Source organism: Pleurodeles waltl, chromosome 6 (assembly GCF_031143425.1).
Source record: "Pleurodeles waltl isolate 20211129_DDA chromosome 6, aPleWal1.hap1.20221129, whole genome shotgun sequence".
NCBI lineage: Eukaryota > Metazoa > Chordata > Amphibia > Caudata > Salamandridae > Pleurodeles > Pleurodeles waltl.
Genome location: NC_090445.1, coordinates 545,754,698 through 545,773,454, shown reverse-complemented (window position 1 = coordinate 545,773,454; position 18,757 = coordinate 545,754,698). Strand labels below are relative to the sequence as shown.

The window sequence follows — 18,757 nt, the reverse complement described above, 5'->3', positions numbered from 1 at the left end:
TCAGACAACTTCAACTCCTACAGACTAAGCACCGCTTTTGGGGAGATTACTGCTTTATAGTCCATGCACAGAATGTGTATCTGCAGCTACACATGCCACTGAACGGAAAATGTCACTTACCCAGTGTACATCTGTTCGTGGCATGAGACGCTGCAGATTCACATGCGCCCTCCCACCGCCCCGGGAGCCTGTAGCCGTTTTTAGTTTCATGAAAATTGTAAATATGTAAATAAATATTATTTTAATACACACTATGTACATATATTACTACTCCATTGCATGGGCACCTCTATTATACACACAACTCCTACCTCACCCTTTGCGGGGAAAACAATCTAAGATGGAGTTGACGCTCATGTGCAATGGAGCCGAAAGGGAGGAGTCACTCGTTCCGTGACTCGAAAAGACTTCTTTGAAGAAAAACAACTTGTAACACTCCGAGCCCAACACTTCATGGCAGGATAATGCACAGCATGTGAATCTGCAGCATTTCATGCCACGAACAGATGTACACTGGGTAAGTGACATTTTCCATATATATATATATGTGTGTGTGTGTGTGTTTGGGGGGATTGGCTGATTGAGGTGGAGGGAGCTGGAGTGGGTGGCATGGTTGTGTCTGTATGTGTGTCATTTGCATGTCAGATCTTTCTTGAGTATGACGTGTTGCTGTCTGACAAATCCAAGTGAGTGTTGTTGTGTGGGGGACATTGTTGTGATGTGTGTAGTTGTATTAGTTTTTGTGGTTCTGCCATGTGGGTTCAGTGTCAATGGTGTGTGTGTGTGGTGTGTCTGGTGTATTATGGATGTATGTCAATGTGTGTTTTCGGCAAGTTCAGGGCGTGTTGTATTGGAATTGTAATGGATGATGTGTGTATGTGGTGTGTTGTGTAGTGTAGGGTGGCATATATGGCTAAGATACAGTGTGTGCATGTCACTAACCTCTATTCCAAAACCATAGTACGAAGTCTGTTGGGTACCGCCGCCGTCTCCCTTCTTCAGCAGTCCATTGCCAATACACCACTTGCAGAGCTGTAACATATAAATAGGGCGGATGGAACACCGTAGACTTGACTCACAGTGAGGATGGCCATGCTTTTTGAGGGGATTATAGCTTCCTATATTGCCATAGTTTCCCATGCAAGATTACACGAGTCCGTTACAAGAATATCTTGCTCTTCAGTGGTCTCATTCACAGAGTAATTTGGAGGATCTAGTGTTGATAGACCAGCACGCTCACCACTCTCTGCAGTGGTGGAACACAGCCAACCTGTTGAAGGGGTGCCTTTTCCCAACCCTGTTCCCCACATCAGTCTCACAGCAGACACATCGCAGATGGGATGGGGTGCACACCTACAAGACCTCACAGTGCAGGGCCTCTGGGATGCTAAGCACAGATCTCTTCACATCAACTAGCAAGAGCTTTAAGCTGTTCACCTAGCATTGTAAGCATTGCTACCTCACCTCCCTCGCAAGGTTGTCATAGTCCGGATGGACAATATGACAGCCCTGTATTACTTACAGAAATACGGGGAGGACACAGTCTCCACTACTGTCACACCTAACTCAGACCATCTGGAATTGGGCTATACATCACAACATTCACCTGTTAGTACAATACCTTCTGGGAACAAACAACAACTTTGCAGACCTGTTCAGCAGGATGCAGCAACAAGCCTACGAATGGGAACTCCACCAATAAGTCCTCCTACCATACTTCCCAAAGTTGGGATTCCCTCAAATAGACCTTTTTTGCCACAGCAGAAATCGCAATATTCCCAAACTTCACCTCCAGGTTTCCACTCCCACTATCCTAGGGCAATGCACTATGAATGAGTTGGTCAGGGATATTTGCTTACACTTTTCCGCCTTTCCTTCCATTTCTGTATCAGAAGCTCAGACAGACTTCTCTTACAGTGATTCTACTAGCTCCCACTTGGGCATGTCAACCTTGGTTCACAACACTTCTAGACCGCTCTGTGGTTCCACACGAGAAGCTCCTGAACAGGCCGGACCATCTCACTCAGAACCACAGACAAAATCAGGTACCCAGATCCAAAATCTCTCAACCTAGAAATTTGGCTCCTGTTGAGTTTGGCTAACTTAACTTACCACCAGAATGTATGGACATTCACAAGGAAGCACGTAGACCGACAACTAGAGCCTGCTATGCAGCGAATGGAGATGTTTTGTTTGCTATTGCCACTCAAAACAAATTGACCCTTTCAAAGCCACAGTGCAAACTATTGTCTGCTACCTACACTCACTTACAAAAGGCTGGATTCGTTTTCACTTCCATGACTCTTACATCTTGCTGCAATAGCTGTCTAGCTCCAGAAAAGACAGCATCTTTCTCTATTCAAAATTTCAGTCATCAAAGCCTTCATGGAAGTTTTTACACTAAGGGATCCCTCTGCACCTTCCTGGAATCTTAATATTGTACTTACAAGACTTATGGGGCCCCCATTTGAATTTCTACACTCATGCTCTCGTTAATTCCTTTCTTGGAAGATGGCACTTTTAGTCGCCATCACTTCACTTAGATGTGTTAGTGTGCTTCAGGCTTTAACCTTAGAAGAACCCTTGTAAAAAAAATATACAGAGACAAAGTGGTTGTCCGCACCAACCCTAAATTCCTTCCCAAGGTATTGTCTCAATTTCTCCTCAACCAATCCATTGAATTGCCAGTTTTTTCCCTCAACCAGAATCTGCTGTGAAAGGTCTCTTCATACATTAGATGTTAAGAGTGCACAAATGTTCTACATTGATAAAACTAAAACTTTTAGAAAGTCTAATCAACTTTTTGTCACCTTTTCACCACCAAACAAAAGCAACCCTATATCCAAACCAGGCATAGCCAGGTGGATAGTAAAATGCATTCAAACCTGCTATGCTAAGGCTAAAAGACCTTTAACTGTTCCTCCCAGAGCACACTTTACTCAGAATAAGGGAGCAACTATGGCCTTTTTAAGAAATATTCCCATATCTAACATATGTAAGGCAGCTACGTGGTCCACACACATTTACCAAACACTATTGTATGGATGTTTTAGCACACCAGCAAGCCAATGTAGGTCAAGCAGTGCTACAAACCCTTTTCCAAATCACTGCGTAACCCACAGGTTAGTCACCACTTTACAGTCTATGCAGAGCATGTGTATCTACAGCCACACATGCCATCAAACAGAATAAGTTACTTACCCTGTAAGCATCTGTTCGTGGCATGTAGCGCTGTTGATTCACATGCACCCACCCTTTTCCCCGGACACCTGTGGCTGTTGCAGTTCTTTACATTTACTATTTTCAATATGTATACATCTAGCGTGGTTACCGCATTACTTACATGTACTTACTCCTTTCACATCTGCCCGAAAGAAAAAAATCTAACAGTGGAGTCTATGCCCATGCGCATTATCACTGAGAGGAGGAGTCACTCGACCTCATGACTCAAAATAATTCTTCAAAGAAAAACAACTTGCACAACTCCTGACCCAACTCTACATGGCAGGAATATGCAGAGCATGTAAATCTACAGCACTACGTGCCACAAACAGATGATTACTGGATAAGTAACATATTCCTACTTTAACAATCTTACATGCTTATATGCCCAAGGAGCAACTATGGAAAATACTACATGAGAATACAACACAGGAGAGTTGAATGGGCTTACCAAGGGTGAGACATTGATTTGCAGATCACTCTTGATCATCCTTGTTTTGTAACCTACTACATCTAATACCTGTAAATACCACGCTTCAGGCCCAACGTATCAAAATGGCACCACACGACTGGAGTACTGATTAGCTGATGAGTGCTTGATAAAGCTGTCGTTTGAAGTCACATGGTGTAAATCTGCCTGTAATTTTCCCTCGAGTGAAACCCCACTACTTCTGCCTTCAACAAACTCAGTGCTAGAGTGCAGGCGCATTTCTTGAGGGGGTGGCTATTTTCAGTTGTGAGAGTGCCTACAGTGGCTACACTTCTACAGACCTGCTCTGCTCTACTCACGCAACTATGAGTAGTGTGTGTTATGGCACAGTTAATGACAAGCACATTTTGTGAAATGCAACAAGTTCAATAATCTCTGTCTAAAGTCCAAGACAGACAGAAGTCAGTCATTAAGAAACAATATGTGCAGCCACTTCAAATGAACAACCACTAATTTACATCACTTCAACTCAAAATACCTCTTTAAAAAGCTCAACATTAACACACAAAACACATTTACAGGTAACTAAAAGAAGCAATGCATTGCACAGAAGTATGCATATGCAATAACTGTTGTGTACTTCTTCTCCACGTACACTATACTCAAGTACCCCTATCTACAAGAGTAGTATTAATGATGACAGAATCCTGAGGAAAAAATAAAACTAAACTTGAAAAGTTCCTGTACTGTATTCCACAGCCAAAAATGAGATGTGAGCCCACCATTGATATCAAAATAATTTGGGGAAAACTAAATAACCCAAAGAAAATACAATGAACACTAACCTAAAGCAACCGTAAATGGCAGGTATGCCAAGACTTGAGTGACCTCACCCTAAGAGTGATAGTCAAAAATCAGCAAGCTAGAAGCTTCTGGCCTTGACTTTAGGAAAACTTAAGAAATTAATAAATCTAACACTCAAGAATTGCAAAGAGATTTTAACGCTTTGAAAGATCGTCTGCAAAGAGGGAAGCTGTGGATAATTGGTATGCCAAAGGAAACAGAAGATAAAACCAATAAATGAGTTTACTTTCTGGAGGCCTGCATTCCCAGAACTCTTTTGAAAGAAAGATCCTTTGAGAGTGAGAGAGCATGCAGGTCCCAGCATACAGAACAGCTCTTATTCATGTGAGATCAGTACAGCAGATTGATTGGTAAGCTGTACAGACTGGCACTGCCCAGGACTACCACAAGGGACAATTCAAAATTCAGAAGGGCATCCTGGCAATGAGGAAAATAATTAAAGACCTGAATCTACTTTTTTTTTTTGGCAGATCTTTAAAATACCCACTTTTCCCATAAGGGAAAGGTTATGCTTTTTCCAACACCAGCCAGTTTGGAAACGTTTTTGAATAGCATATCAGAATCTGACATGGACACCTGAGATCCACTGCCTTTGATTCTCCAAGTATCTGTTCTTAAAGCTAAGATAGTCTGGTGAATCTGACAATAAGGTTTTAAGGATATTTATGCAAGTTATTTTGAAATCCAAATGCATGGTCTGGTACTCATGCAAGTTGTTTTGAAGTTAATTTTCACTCATACAAATGCCCAGGCACCATTTCCTACTAAAGCCAAGCGAAGACAAAGGGCCTCATTTAGAATGTAGTAGATGTCAAAATGTGGCAGATACCCCATCCACTGTATTTAAAATGCCAAAGTACGATCTTTTTACGAGCCAGAAGATAGATTGCATTGCCTGATTCTGATATCATACCTGTTAGAAATAGGGTCTTTGGTTGACAGTCAGGTTATCTGCCATGCATTGGACTCTAGACAGAGACTCAAAGTGATGATATTGACTTTGTAAATTACATAAATATAGGACACATTTCCGCAATGAGCAATCTGAAGGATGTGTATAGAATACATCATCCCGGACTGCAGACATTTTACATTTTATTTATACTCCCACACAGCTGTGTAAGACCTAGACTGTAGCAACATAAAAAAGGATGATGGACGGAGTGCTGAACTATGCAAACACTCACCCCCAATCGCAGATCTGGGTTTAATCCATCTGCTCACCATGCCACCCTATTTTGGATCTAGCCATATACAAATCACTCTTGACCCTGTTCCCCATGGGAACAGTTCAGCCCGAACTGCTAGGCCAGGTCCTCCCTGGACCGGAAACAAGCATCATGGGTTTTAGGGTATCACTCTTCATCAGTCAGGCTGGCTTGAATCCAGTGGCACAGTGAGCACGGGACCCATGTCTTGGCATACCCTTCCCACTTAGGGCAACTTTAACAACACAAAAGGATGATGGGCGGAGTGCTGAACAATGCAAACACTCACCCCCAGTCCAGACTGATTGATTAAACCCAGATCTGTGACTGGGGGTGAATGTTTGGTTTGATTTGCTCTGCATTCCGTCCATCATATGTTGTTCTTGAATAGACCTAGACAGTCCCTGTCTATGACTTACAAGTAGTTCCGCAACAGAAGCGATCTTGATCTTGAGCAATGTTTGCATTTTTATAACATTCATCACTAATTTCCCACACAGCAGAACCAGAACCTGGAGACTGATCTACGGGCTTATACATGTTGAACACTCACTGAACTCAAGTAAGCCATCATTCTATTCCTTTCTGATAACTGAGCTCTAGTTCATCCCCCCCAGCACTTTGGGATCCATTAAAGGCATGATGAGGGGCCATATGATGAGAATGACGGTTAGAAACAGTAGGGAAGAAAACACTGAACTTGTTAGAATTGAGAAGGTGATTGATGCCACGGAACAACAATATAACCATACAAAGAGCAATGTAGATGTGATGAAACAAAGCGAGTATAATCACATTATAAGTAGGACAGCAAAACATACAGAAAGCTAAACATTATGCTGTAGTAACAAAGCTGGGAAAGGCCTAGTTATCTACCTACAATACAAGGGGTTGATCGAAGCAATCAAGAACCTAAATAAGAACTTGGTGAAAAATGACATAACCAGAGTTTTTGGAGACTATTACACCTTCATGCATGCCTCAACTAGACAGCTGATATTGCTGCCTGTACAGAGTATTTAAATAATACTGAACTCCCAATTATATTGTAGGATCCAGATGATTACTTTCCCTTTTTTATTTCTATATATTTTTTGACAAACTACGTGGTGAAGTGTTGCTACACCCACTCATGTGTTGCATGTGTCTTTTTCAACACCTTGATCTTATGGGCAGGTTTCAAGGCACAGCATTGTGAGGCTACCATTGTAGTGAATCCCAAAGAAGGTAAAGATCTGTTGCTTATTAAACTTTGCAGTCCCATCATTAATCAGCATTTACTGGAGGTCCTATGCCTAAATAGTTGCAGTAAGACTTTAGCCAACCCTTAAAGCGTATTCAACCAGTGCTGTCATATTGTCTGTCTCTTCTGTCATGTTATTGAAAAAGCTAGGTTTACAGCCCTCCCGGTAGTAGCAATTGCTTTAGACATGGAGAATGCCATTGACAATGTTTAATAACATTCTTAGATGCCATGTTTCACAGATTTGGTTTTGGTGATCAATAGGGCCCTATATGAAGCATCCTCCTCGCAAGTGAAAGTGAATGGCTGTTTAGCAGTGTTATTTAGCAGTTATCAAATTTGGCAGGGCATACAACAGGAATGCCTCCTCACCCTTCCACCTGGCAAATTAACCTCTATTGCCAAATATTAGGGCAGATAGTAAGTAAACTGGTAGGAGTTAACATATGGAACTCAACATGCAATTTTGCTGCTTATACGGATGATATCATAATCTTCACAGGTGAACTGAATTCAGCATTCTAGCTCTGTTAGATATTATTAGTCAGTATGCATCAATCTTTTGCTGCACCTTAAATAGAGAGAAGATAGAAGCCCGGTCCCTAACATGCTATGCAGACCTGATGTGCTCACACATATAGCTCACAGGTGGCAATCAAAGTTATTTAAATAACCGTGCATTTGAGTTAATGACAAAAATAGAAAAACAGAATTGTACAACAAAAAGTGGTTCCAGAATCAATCCCTCCATGGTAAGGGAGGGTAAACACAAAGGGATGATCTCCCCACCACCCAACTGCATTTCAAGAATGTTCCTTGTAAGACCGTAATCACAAATTTGATAGTGAAAACTGACAAAATCAAGAATGTCTCTTCAAAAAATAAATGTATGGCTGTAGATACATTTGGTGGGACCAAATCTAGTTAGCTTTTACAACTTTCAGATGGCCCAGGCTTATATGACAAGATAATTATCTTATATTAAAAATGCAAGTCTTTTGTTTGTCCAATGTGGGTACAAATTTAAAAAACTTTATAGCACCTTCTCATACCATAGCTACAGTTATTCAATTTAGAGTTAATGCTCCTCATTCTACATCTATTCTGTCTGACACAGCAGCGGCTGTGTAGAAATAGGATACAAACTGGAACTCAAACTACAGAAATCGCTTGTATTGTCTTTATAGAATAAACATATCAGAATATATGGTGCCCACCCTATTCAAATAGGTGGATAGGCAAAGGAATATCTTTGATGCAAAACTTGGGAACGCAAGTGCCCTGAATGTACAAAGAAATCAAATTGTTAAATGGGATAGATAATCTTTAATTAATTTGTTCATGTTTCATCTGGCGTACTGGACCCCAACCATAATGTGCAACTTGGGCATTCTTCCAAGAGATACCGGTTGGAACTGGTAAGCCCATAAGGCTAACCTTTTACACTGGCTCTTTAAATATCTGTATCCTAGTGGTCTCTGAGGAGAAATTACAACACCCATTAATAAATCCTTTTCATTAATCAAATACTTGACCCGATTACTGCCTTTGTAGGTCTCCAAGCAAGGATGGACTTACCCTAGGACCCAATTCTGTTAGACCTTGCCAGACCCATTCAAGGTGAAAGGGGGAAGGAACAGGGCAGACAGGGGATTCTGTGTCCCAACCATAGTAGTTGAGGTTATTTGCCACTGATGGCCTGAGGACCGTCCTGACATGGCGTAAGAAACTGGGTCAACTACAACACAAATCACTTGACTTTCAGGGTTGTGAGAGCAAGCAGTCACAGGCTTCTCAGGATGGTAGTATGGGGTGCTGGAGCTCTTAAGTGAAGAGTCAAACAATAGGCACAGTAAGATAATGTCTATCCATGTACTTCTCTTAAAAAAAAAAAACAAGTACTTTTAATCTCGTAGTATACTACAAGTAGAAATACTAGACAATTAAATTGGTCCACTATACATGGTTGCACAAAAATTCATGAGGTACTTCCCTGGTAAACATTTTCTCTCCAGCTGAAGTCTGAACCTTGCTAAAACTGCCCCCTCTATGCTAGGAAAAAGGAAGGATGAGGCATAGGTGCAGATTGCTCGCAGTTCTTACAAATTCAGCAGGCAACTCAGTTTAAAGTCTTTGGATGGCTTTTGTATTACACAGTTTCAAGTGGGTGTGGTGGCATCAACCACTTGTGTCTCAGTCTCACTCGCTCCCAGGCAGAGCTAGGCCCTACAGTTACCTATTGTTGCTCTGCAACTGCCCAGGATATGAGTCCAGGTTTTGCAGTGGATATTCCTGCCAGCACGGGGTGGACTTCTCCAGGACTGTTGACTGCTATGTTCATGACGATCTCTGTGGCACTGGATCAGGTGGGCTCTCACGGTGAAACCAGTCCTCAGTAACAGTGGTCCTCCTAGGTGAGCAATGAATCAGCACTTCAGCTGGCAATAATTGCAGCCTCCAGGCTGAGCTCAGGCAGCGCTTTGATCTTCCTGTCAGCGGTGGCAGTGCAATGGCACGGTGCTGGGTCAACTAAAGTTGACAGGCCCTGGTACAATCTTGTTTGTTATATTTGTAACTTCTCAAGCAAGGTGTAGAGGTACCAGAGGGCTTCTTCTCAGCTAAGGTTGCTCCTTCATCACCCTCTTAGGTTCTTCAGCTTCCTGTTGGGGTTGTGTGTGGCATGAACACACTAGGCCTTTCCTTCCTGGACATTCTTGTCTTCTCCTGGGCCAGGCATACTCCTTCCCTCTGACAGCAGTCCGATAAGGTTTTGTCAGGCAGATCCTCAGCTCTTTTAGCAGTGCGACTTCAGGTGTTGACCCAATGTGAGACTGGCTGTCTGGCAGACATTATTCCTGATTACTAAAGCTCATTGGGAACTCTGAGAAGCACAACCTTCCTTGGTCAAGAAGAATTTGGACTGGAATTCATTGGGATGGGTTGGAGCCCAATTTTATATACATTTTCCTGACAGGGGATATAGATCCACTGCCTCAAACCTTAGAGCTGGTTTGAGGTGGTTCTTTCAAGTGTCCTTCTCAAGCTGTTCTCCAGACACAGCCTCTTTGTAAAGTGATGTGATGCTCCTCAACCCAGGCACCACCAGGGTAGTCTGCAAACATGATAACCCACATGTCACAATGAAGTATGAGTTTTGTGCATCTGTCTGTCATGAGGCTTTCTGGAGCAGTAGTCTGGCCTAGAGAAATGTCACCTTGTACAATCCATTCTGCATTCCCCCTCTTTTACCCCTATCGTATATCAAATGGCAGTGTTCAGGGAGAACTAATCTGCAGTCCATTGCTGAGAAGTTCTTCATAGAATTTTCAAGGATAGTCTTATCTCCATCCTCCTCACTTCACTGACTTGGTCTGCACCTTCTAGGCACAGGAATGCAGACAATACACTTCCACTGTCTAATGAAGCTGTCTTCACACTGTCTTGTGCCATGCTCACCTATGGGCCATCCAAAAAGGATCACATTGGCCTTGCCACTCAGATTCTCACCACCTACTATCTTACATGTGTTCCACACCTTTTATACACATACACATTCGGCATGCTCCCGGGAACATCAACACAATGTTCTAGGCCTCGCCTAACTGCAGAACTTTACATGAGAGGCGTCACTTGGTGTCTCTCTTTGACACAGATACAAAGGTTTGGTCATGCTACACTTCAATAAACAGCACACATCTACCACCACTTTATATGATGGATCCTGAACAAGGAAAGTAGTCCACTCTTTACTATGAGGGCACACTTGGTCTTTTAATCCAGGGCCCATGGTAGTATCGCAGTGGGCAGTAATTTGCAGCCTACCCCCTTTAATATTAATGAGGTATGTTAAATTGCAACCAACTACGATTCGGTATTTTGTGAACTGACCTCTTCGTACATGGACCAGTTAGGAAATACCAGTTTGGTAAAAGTCAGTGTGCAAATTGTGACCACTTTTACCAAATGCATTGTACGGACATGTGGCCTTTTATGCCTTAGGGATGACACAGGAAAAAGCTGTATATCCTCCTTTTAGATACTTCACTAGACCTCAGTGTTATCTGTTTTTTGTACTTGAAATTATTTTTTGTTGTTGTTTGAACTAAAAGAGATATCTATGTTTAACACAAAAGTTCTATTAAGTTCATTAGAACTTTTTTTAATTTTTGCTTTTTTTTTTCTTCAGAAGAAGAAACAAACATGGCTGTGCGCGATCGAGGGCTGTTTTACTATCGATTATTATTGTCTGGTATGAAGGAGGTTAAACGTATCCTTTGCAACCCAAAGTCTGATCCATCTTTGGGTGTCTTGGAAGATCAGCCAAACCGACCAGTTAATTCATGGGCAAAGGATTTCAACACACTTGTCCCAGTTTATGGCAGAGACCGCTGGGCAGTCCTCACAGCCCACAGGAGGCCTGCAGTTGAGCTAATGGGACACAACTCGGTGGCACTGGTCTCAGGTATATTTACAGACACACTTACAAAATGTTTTTGATTTTCAGCCTCCATGTAAGTATTACTATGTGGGGAAAGGATATACCATGAATTAACACCATGGAAATGAATGTCAGCTCATCCTAGCTTTTGGCTTGGTTTCCTCTTCGGTCTTTCATTTTTATTAACAGTTATTTAGAGAAAGTAGAAGAAATTGTCCTACTTTCATTTGTGATCCAATGTTTTTAGGACACACTTCACTCATGTATGTAGTTATACAGTGAATATTGAGGAGGCATTTTATGGTAGTAAAAAATTAATACCATAAAATGCTGCTATTTGTGATCTGTAATGTCATTGAGCACGCAAGATGAGTGTGAAAAGTTTAAAGAAGAGCAGAGGTCCTAGCCTTCTTGACATTAATCGAACTTTAAATGGCCTTCTCAGCATCATGCTTTCTTGTCACAAGGCAAGGAATTTTGAAAAATAATAAAGGGCAGCAGAGGCCCTTCCTCGTAGTTGGTCCTTTCTTGAAGTTTTTATGCTCAATAATTTATATATCAAAAGTAGAAAGGGCATGGTGATATAGTAATAAGAACCGGATGTTTAGTAGGTAGCTTTAACAACACATGCCTCCAGACACTGGAGCCTCCCTCAGCCCTGCCCTCTTCAACATTTACATGGTCCTGCGCGCCATCCTCATCCGCCCCCACGGAATCGCCATCGTCTCGTACGCAGACGACACCGAGCCCATCATTTCCCTCACCAGGAACCCTTCCACCGCCAAGACAAACCTCCACGCCGGACTCCTCTATATTGCCAAATGGATGACAGCAAGCCACCTCAAACTCAACTCCAGCAAAACAGAAATCATCATCTTCGGCCCCAACAAGACAGTATGGGACGACTCCTGGTGGCCCACTGCCCTAGGACCACCCCCGACACCCTCCACCCACGCATGCAACCTCGGCATCATCTTAGACTCATCTCTCCATGGCCCAGCAAATCAACACCATAGCTTCCTCCCGTTTCAACACCCTTTGCATGCTACAAAAGACCTTCAAATGGATTCCCTTAGAAACCAGAAGAACAGTCACCCATGCACTCATCAGCAGCAGACTGGACTACGGCAACGCCCTCTATGCTGGTACCACAGCCAAGCTTCAGCAAAAACTCCAGCGAATCCAGAACGCAGCCGCACGTCTCATCCTCAACCTCCCTCGCCACAAACATGTCTCCGCTCACCTCAGATTCCTTCACTGGCTGCCCATCAACAAAAGGATAATCTTCAAAGTCCTTATCCACGCTCACAAATCCCTCCACGACACTGGACCAGCCTACCTCAACGAACGAGTAAACTTCCATGTACCTACTAGACTTCTCTGCTCCGCTGACCTCGCCCTCGCCACAGTCTCCTGCATCCAACGCACCACCTCCCCCGGCAGATCCTGCTCCCACCTCGCCGCCAAGACCTGGAATTCCCTCCCCACCAACCTGCACAAAACCCAGGACCTCCTAACTTTCAGAAAGCACCTCAAGACAGGGCATTCCTCTCCTGCCCACCCTCCCCCCCCACCCCCCACACACAGCGCCTTGAGACACTAACGGGTGAGTAGTGCACTTAATAATTTTTTTGATTGATTGACACTGAAGAGTGATGAGGATGAAATAGGGAAAACGTGGAGCTTTTTCAAAATCTTTTCCACAACAACTCAGTGGATTTTCTAGCTCTCTCATGTACACCTCGTCAGATGATCGAAGCCAAGAAATCTTAGAAAAGTTATATGCAGCTTATAAATGCTGTAATTGTTATTATTTTATCATCACTTTTTTGACCAATGAAGGAAGTTGTTAAAAGACATGTTGCAGCCGACAGACCATTCCTGAGGTAAGTATTTGTCATGGTACACGTTGTTCCACCCCTTGTGATTGTATTAAAGGAGACTTTATGAATAGATCACAATTGCAGTTGAACCCTCAATACTGTTTATTCACACCGTTTTGAAAATCCTAAAACACGTTGACCTGCCTTAGAACCTGCCTACCATGAAAAATAATGAGTGCTTGATCGGGGCTTCCCTGTTTATATACATCAGTGTTGCTTAGAGCCAATAACCCAGCACTCCCATTTATGACAGAACCCGGTGAGGTCCATATCTTAGTCAGAGCAGCGATAACTACCCAAGGGCATTTGTGTCTCAAAGGGACATTCCTCACCTTGGAGAAATTTAAAGAAGTCCCCAGATGCCCCCTTTTAGATATATTCACGAGCCATCATCAGAGCTACTACAGTGTGTGAGCTCATAGCAGGCGTTTCAGGGGTACCCCTAGCTGTGAGCCATTGACTCAATTAGTTACCTCTGTTGACTCTAAAAATAGGTGTCCAAATTTCATATAGGCACTAGGATGGTTGGACAGCTGCCAGGATGACAGGCTAGACATTATATACTGAAATGAGTAAAGACTAGAATTTCCTAACCTAAATGGGGATGTAGGTAGGGTATAGGTTAGTCAGATACAGTGTATATGTTTTCTTCAAAATACTATTTAGGTTGTTAATAACTTTTTTTTATTTAGTATTTTATTGATGTGATCCTTGGTGATAGATGGGCTTCTTCGATGCAATTCTACTGTTTTTGAAACACACTTTAAACCCTGGATCTCAAATGCAGTTCAGTAAGTCACTGACGGACTGACAATTGGCCTTGGTGTGTCTGTAGTAAGATAGGTCACAATGGGATAGTAATTACTGCTGTTAAACGTGGCTTAATGAGTTAGAATATAGGCTGAAATCAATTACTGAGGTTGATGAGAAAGTAACTTTCTGCTGTTGTTCTTGTAGTCGTTTCAGAGAAGTTTTTCATGCCCCTTGTTGAAGCTATCCTCATCTCATATATGGGATACCTCTGGCAGATAACCCTAATTTTACATTATGTAAAAATGAAACCCCCTAGCTCGCTAAAAAGTATAGTCTAACCGAGCTCCGTCCTTTACCCAAACCTCCACTGTTTTTGAAAACTTCGATTACAGACTGCTCAAACACATTCCCTTTCAATAAGTTGTTTATATTTATTTCCTTTTATTCTTCTCTTCTTTCACACTGCCACTGTTACTAGTAAATATGCTTGCAATCAAGGGGGTCATGAGACTACAAAAATTATGAAGTTGTTCAGTTAACGACTTTCGGATTGTCTGCACCTCACCTGTTAACTCTCAAACTTTCTGTGAGTTTGCCTATGGAACCTCTTTTATGGACTTCGGGGATTCATTGATGGCAGACACAGAGCCAAAAGCTGGGGAATGGGAGTGGGCAGCACTAAAGGGCTGAATGTTGTTAGGGTGTAAAAGTGTCCATTCAGTGCTGCTGTTCTGGATGGGAACACGGAGGAGAAAGATGAGCAGAAGGTGCATTTGGGGGTTCCGAATAGCATGCTGGCACCTGGAGTTAATGAGGGGATTGGTGCAAGCTCAAATGAAGGGGGGCCCTGCTTTTCGGACTCCACTGAAAGGTCTTGGTCAAGGTCAGGAGCAGCCCAACTGTCACCTCCTCCTTTCTGGTGACGTCTAACTCTTTCAACCCGCAGTGGGCTCGACAGACTCTGACGGGAGTTTTTTAGTTATTGAACATGGTTTTTATCGAGGTGGATGCACTCTTTCCAGTAGTGTATGGTTCCTCCTCCTCGCTGGTTGTTGATAGTTATTGTGCCACCTTGAAATCAAGGTTCAGCATATTTGCTGTGGATCCTGCTAGGATGATGGCCGTGTGTGTGTTAAGTCAATCAGATTTGTAGAGCACACTACCACCCGGTGAGGGTATCCAGGTGTGAGTCTAGGCAAACCTAGGGCCTAGTGGGCTTGCTTGAAAAGGCAGGTCTTCAGCTTCTTGCTGAATTTACTAAGTGAGGAGCTAGCGCCTCTGTGTAGCGGTTGGTCGGTCCATGCTGTAGGACCGATGTAGGAGAAAGTTCGACCACCGGATGTGGTTTTCTGTATGCATGGAATGTGTGCAAATAGGCTTTTGGCTGACTGGAGGTGTGTGGAGGGTTTGAGAAAGTAGATGCAATTGTTGCTTTTTAGTGGGTTAGTGTTGTGTAGTGCCTTGAAACTATGGGTGTGGAGTTTGAATTGTGCTTATTGGTGCATGGGGAGCCAGTGGAGTTCCTTCAGGTGTTGTGATGTGAGTGTGGCGTGGGAGGTTGAGAGTGATTCTTGTGGTCTGCAGCCTTCTGGTGAGCTTTTTTGTGGATCCCGAGATAGAGGGTGTTACCATAGTCCAGCTTGCTTGTGACAAGGGGCCTGCATGATGTTTCTTTTGGGTGCCGATGGGGGGGGGGGGGGGGGGAGCATTTGAAAATCTTCATGAGCATCTTCAGGGTATAGAATCATGAGGTGGTGACAGCATTGACTTGGGCAGTCATGTTGAGTTTGATGTCAGTGACCATCCTGAGATTCTTGGCATGGGTGGTGGAGTGGGTGTCAGTCCTGGCTCTTTTGGTGGAGTCTAACGATAAAGTGCTGTTCCTGATCATGATATCAGTGTTGTCGGTGTTCAGCTTCAGAGAGTATCGACCTCTGTCCACTAGAAAGGAGTGACGACAAATTAAAAATTTGTTCAGTGCATATGTTCACTATTTATATATCGATACACATAGGTTTCTGGGATATTACATCTAAAAGAAGAGAAAGATTGACATTGTGGCGACATTAACTAAGTTGTGCCCTTACAAATGCTCAAACCTAAGATATCATTTTGCAACGTTTTTAAAATTATTTTTAAAAGTATTCAGTCATTTATCCTTCCTTGAATGCTGGAATTATTTTTGTGATTAGAGACACAGATGTATGAAATAATCATAGCAAACTGCTAACTTAGGAAAATTTCTCCTAGCACACCGTCACAAAACATTTTCTTTGCACCAGTTTAAGATCATTAGTTTTATCTATGTGGATTTACCATTTATATCCATTTAAAAAAGCATTTCACGCATTCTTAGTTCAAGGCAACATGAAAAATAAAAAGAAACATTCAACCGGAGACATGTTTGGTATACACTTTAAAAACCCATTTGCACATATGTTAATATACACATTATTCTTACCACTTCTCTGCTGCTAAAAAGCTTCGAGCTGAGAGTGAAAGTTCAGCCAAGTATTTTTGGAACTCTCCTGTGCAGTGTTGGTATCCTGGAGAGCCTCAAATGTGTCTGGGAGAAGACACAAAAATGTCCTGGGCCTTTATCCTGGCCCAGCGCTGACCGTCATCCCAGTGCTTGTGGCACTCCTTACTGGGCCTGAACCCCCCTGCAGTGCATGCCGATGTTTCTCCAAATTTGGGCCCACGATCAATATGTGTTCTCATTTGGGCCTCTGAACTCCCACGATGCTATGCTCAGGGTGAAGCTGAGGGCTCTCTCTTCTTGTCCCTCAACAGCAAAGGCGCAGCAGGATGGAGGAGAATGGTGATGTGGTGTAATTTCCTGTTTGCAGCGCATTGCGTTGATGTCTGCTCCAAGAATGAAGGTCTCTGGTCCCCATGCGGGGCAGACACTTCCGCATGTGGAGCGTAGCCTCCACCTGCAGGGAGAATTCCTCCGCATGCAGAACAAAGTCTCAGCATGTTGATGGAGGTCCCCTCCTTCCCCCTCGAGGAAAGAAAGCAAAAAACATTTGTTAAAAGTAATATTAATAAAGGGAGTGTGCGAACGATGTAATAACAGATTAAGATGGTAAATTGTTTGTTAAAGTACTTGCGCATATTATGTGAGGGGTTTTACTTTAGTGATCTAATAGCAACATTTTAGAATGATTTGGAAAGTAAAGTGCAATTCTAAAAGAAAAAAAGCATAGCGTGTTTGAGTTTGACATTTTGTTAGTTTGTCCAGTATGGTTTATGTGGATCGTTTACTCATCCATTCATCATTTACTAGACACTTGCAGAAAACTAAACTAGCAGTGCCAGTGAAAAATGAGTTAACAAGTGAAAAAGGAGCAAACCGCGACCTCCATTCCTTGCTACATCCCAGGAACCTGGATGTTCCCCTAGATCACGAGCAGTGCATATACAAGCCCTAACCCTAGGCGATGTTGTGTAACACTATAGAAGCTACTATTATCTTCCACACCACTTCTGGGAAGTACACAAGCATCTCTCCCTTCTGAATTGTGACGAACAGTTACCAAAAGTGCATTCAATTATAGCTCATGGATGTGTGTGGCCTATTGTACGTCTGTTGCAATAGTGTAGTGGGATGTCTGAAGGGGTGAGAAGAATGGGAGAGAGAGCATGCCTAGCTTCACCTGCAACACGTTATTTTTAATGTGCTTCTAAATTAATGTACCGTGCCATGTGTACATAGATGCAGTGGTTGTGAAGGTCAGGTGTATGTGTTGCACTGTTTTGAGTGATGTTAATGTTTGTTTATTTTTACGGGGGTATCTGTCACCTCAATGAGGTATCGTGGTGCTAAAACAAGGTAGAACCCAACTAATTTCTGCTACTGTTGTTATTGTTATATGAGTATGTTTGAGATGCCATCCCCAAATGCACATCTATGCCCGGTTTCAGAGGTTGTTACTTGCCTGTGAGTCACTTATCACCAAAATACTGACAGAAGATTTCGCTTTTATGCGTCCTACCAGGAACGACATGCTACACATCAGAGAAGCAGCCCCTTGCATCACCTCATCTTGTACATTGATGGAGTGTCAGTGTTTTCTGTTGCAGAAAAGGTGCATCCTTGGGTGAGGTGGCGGAAGAGCAATGTAGGTGCAGTCAGTGTCACCTAAGATATCATGGAAGAGGGTAAAGGCATATAATTTCCTTTCCATGCTTTACCTTTCTTGCCATGACTGGTATGGTGATAAACTTGTACATTCTTCTGTTGATGCATCTCAGTACCTGATGCAAGCATCAAGTTTGGCTTGTCTGTGGGATGCCTATAGACCTGACCTACTGCAAAGTCCCAATAGCCATGAAATGTAGTGAAGCCAGTATTTCAATAAAAGCACAGGTATTGGTCAATGACTGCTTGCCTGGAAATGCCAGACATGTAGATCCTTTGCCTATAAATCCTCTCCCACCTCCTCAAATAATTACTCCTCAAAATGAAAGAGCAAAGTTGCAAAGACATACACTGAAATAGTGAAGGCCAAAAAAGCTGTTTGGTGTTGTAGAGTATTTAACCTGTAGATAGGTTGCGGAATCCGTTATCATCACTTCCCCCATCCACCCTGCATTACCAAGTGTGTTGCAATTGTTGAAAGGCTTCTATAAAATGTAAAAAATAAATTTCAAAATAGAGAAATCCTTGAAAAAAACATAAAGTAAACATTTTTCCCAATTGTTATATCTGAG

At 42.7% G+C, this 18,757-nt stretch overlaps 1 protein-coding gene across 2 annotated transcripts in view; it reads left to right on the top strand.

Annotated features, from left to right (window-relative positions):
- The window catches only part of AP4B1 (adaptor related protein complex 4 subunit beta 1), a 266,201-nt gene that overhangs the window by 240,829 nt on the left and 6,615 nt on the right, over positions 1–18,757 (top strand). The window contains exon 10 of one of the 2 annotated variants that reach the window (XM_069238727.1): positions 11,154–11,429. In XM_069238727.1, the coding sequence (XP_069094828.1) occupies positions 11,154–11,429 (276 nt within the window). The remainder of the gene's footprint in view (positions 1–11,153; positions 11,430–18,757) is intronic. The other variant, XM_069238728.1, reaches the window with a different exon arrangement.